Source organism: Penaeus monodon, chromosome 42 (genome assembly GCF_015228065.2).
Source record: "Penaeus monodon isolate SGIC_2016 chromosome 42, NSTDA_Pmon_1, whole genome shotgun sequence".
Lineage (NCBI taxonomy): Eukaryota > Metazoa > Arthropoda > Malacostraca > Decapoda > Penaeidae > Penaeus > Penaeus monodon.
Genome location: NC_051427.1, coordinates 32,118,335 through 32,121,405, shown reverse-complemented (window position 1 = coordinate 32,121,405; position 3,071 = coordinate 32,118,335). Strand labels below are relative to the sequence as shown.

Here is a 3,071-nt window from a genome sequence, read left to right as displayed (position 1 = left end):
CAGGTAGCTTCATTTTAAAATTTTGGGGTATTGAACCCAAAAAAGTAAATTGACTTTTTCCAAAGAGTAATCTGACAGCTGTTAAAGGTAAGGAATGCTTAGTTATCATAACTAAAAGAGGGGAATTTTGGTTTTACTTCTGGTAAGTAGAGCAATACCGAGTAAATTATAAAAATAATTATGTATCTAGCTATATCTGATATCTCCGGTGCAAACTTATTGGCTAAACGTGCTGACATCATTTAGCTCGCGCATTTTTTGAGCCCAATAGTTTTTTGCGATATTATATGGCAAGATTATTTTTGTGCATTTTCTTTGAAAAAAGGTCCAGTAATAACTATTAAGAAAAGTCCGAAAACGAAATCAAATAAAAGATAGAAAAGATATCTTGCCAAGAACATTGCTAAATGAACTTTAACCATTATAAATTTTATGAAATTCACCGTTGTTACTTTCATCATTTTTATTACATGGGTTATTTATTATCAATATTAACCTCATTACTACCCTTAGTGTTACTGTCCGTTGCTAATTTCATCAGCGTTATTACCATAAGTTTCGAAGAGTAACGTTATATCAGGGTGAGCTAAATCTCATAGAACAGGAACCAGGCAAAGTGCTATCCATGGATGATCATATTACAATTATGATGAGTATTATTTTTCCATTAATTCTAGCTATTAGTTAACTATCTTTAATGGGAAATAAAAAAATACAAATTGTATTATTCCATTTTATTATTGAACACACACTAAAACTCCATATCGGCTAATATCTCTCCGTTTTAGTAGTACTGAGTTTGGTAAAGTGGAGCAGGTCTGTAGTGCACATGAGCGTATGGGGTGGATGGTTGTGCCTCAGCTTCAGCAGATCTCTTGTAGATATGACTGTAAGGCACAACGGGACCATAGATAGGTGTAGAATAATAACCAGTTGAAGCCTCTGCCTCAGCTTCAGGGTCCGCAGACCTCTTGTAGAGGCCATGGTTGGAGTGACCTCCGTAAATAATGGGAGTATGTCTGTAGATTCCATGAGAGGTTCCATGAGAAGCATCAGCTTCAGCAGACCTCTTTGAGACCCGTGCAGAAGGGGGTTGGGTGTAAGATGCGGAAGAGTAAACAACAGAAGGCTCAGCATCAGCTTCAGGATCGGCAGACCTCTTATGGTAACTACCAACGGAGTGTGTATAGGTTGCAGGAACGCTGAAATGCCTTACATGACCGTGACGATAAGAGGGCTCAGCGTCCGCTTCAGGCTCGGCAGATCTCTTGTAGATTCGATGGTTCCCGTATCCTGTGGAGGTTGGGATTACGTATGCACGACGATAGCCATAGCTGGGCTCCGCCTCTCGCTTCTCAACTTCGGAAGCGCAAACGGCAGCTGCCAGGAGCACAAATGCCTGAAAATCATTTTATTCTGGTTACATATAATAATAATAATAATAGTAATAATAATAATGTCGAATGTATTTAATATGGTAATGGTTAAAAAAAAATAAATGTGCTAGACATCAAATTTAAGATTGAAAGAAACTATTTTGTGATGTGTGGAGACAAATACGCTTAAATTGCCAAGGTAAAATTGAAAGATTGCAAAATCTTCTTACCAAATACTTCATCTTTGACTAAGCAACTTTGTTGTGCCACAACAGAAGTCTGTGTGTGTGAGAATTACTGCTTGCGCACCAGTTTATATACTCGTCTGTGACCTTTATGTGGATGAGATAAGTGCCTTAGAGTCTAAAATCGAAAGCGCTGCTTATTGTCAGTAAGATTTTTTATTATTATTATTTCCCATTTTCTTTGTTTTATGCTATCAGACTGTATTCTCAGGAGTAGAATTTCCTGTAAAAATGCATAAAATAAATACATTAAAGATGGTAACTATGATAAAGTTGAAAAACTTATATACATAGAGATAACGATGTGTCCGTACACATATATACATGCATGTGCATATATATATAGACCCGCTAACTCTCTCTCTCTATATATATATATACATAACCATAGGTATAGATGTGTACATGTTTTTCACATACATAAATACATAATATTACCCGATGTAAAAAATATATATACACATTTTTATGTGCACATACGTATACATACATTTATAAATATAAGTATATAATATATATAGATAGATATATATAGATGCATGTACATATATCCATTTAAATATGCATTTATGTATATATATGTATATATATACACACGCTCACACACACAAATATACATTCATATATACACATATACGTGCGTGTGTGTGTGTGTGTGTGTGTGTGTGTGTGTGTGTGTGTTGTGTGTGTGTGTGTGTGGTGTGTGTGTGTGTGTGTGTGTGCATGTCTACTTATTTATGTATTGATATTGGTGTGCATTCGTAATATATATATATATATATATATATATATATATATATATATATATATATATATATATATATATATATATATATATATATATATATATATATATATATATAAGCACACACACACCTACGCACGCATGCACGCACAAATGCAAGCACGCACACATGCAGATACACTCACTCATATATATATAAACACACACATATGAGATATTTATGTGTGTCTGTGTGCATACACATATACACATGTGCATACGCACACACACATATACATATGTTGTGTATGTATATATACATATTTATGTATGTGTATGTATATATTTTCTAATGTATGTTAACGATGACTAATGTTATCCATGATAACAGTAGTCATCTTCCGATAATGTTATAACTGCGAGGGTAATTACAACAAAATTTAAAAGTATAACCATAGTTACTTATAGGTGCATTAATACAAACCTTAGGTTGAGTGTTTCTGCAGTTACATGTATTTATTTGTGTTCAAAGGTGTACCTGTATGTTTTTTTGTCTGTAGTATCCTAGTATTAATTTGTACTTTTTGAGATAAAAAATGAACATGTTGAACGGAATTCTTTTTGTTACAAAGTGATCCAGCAATACTAATACAGACCTAAATTCGGTGCTTTAGTTAGGTTTAGAGAGATTTAACCTCTTGTTTACAGCTAAATAGCGAAGCAAAC

General features: G+C 33.8%; 1 protein-coding gene across 1 annotated transcript in view; it reads right to left on the bottom strand.

The window, feature by feature from the left end:
- Positions 1-719: 719 nt before the first annotated feature.
- Positions 720-3,071, bottom strand: part of LOC119599028 — a 4,547-nt gene continuing 2,195 nt past the window's right edge. The window contains exon 2 of the mRNA XM_037948772.1: positions 720-1,067. Coding sequence (XP_037804700.1) covers positions 769-1,067 — 299 coding nt within the window. The 3' untranslated portion in view covers positions 720-768. The remainder of the gene's footprint in view (positions 1,068-3,071) is intronic.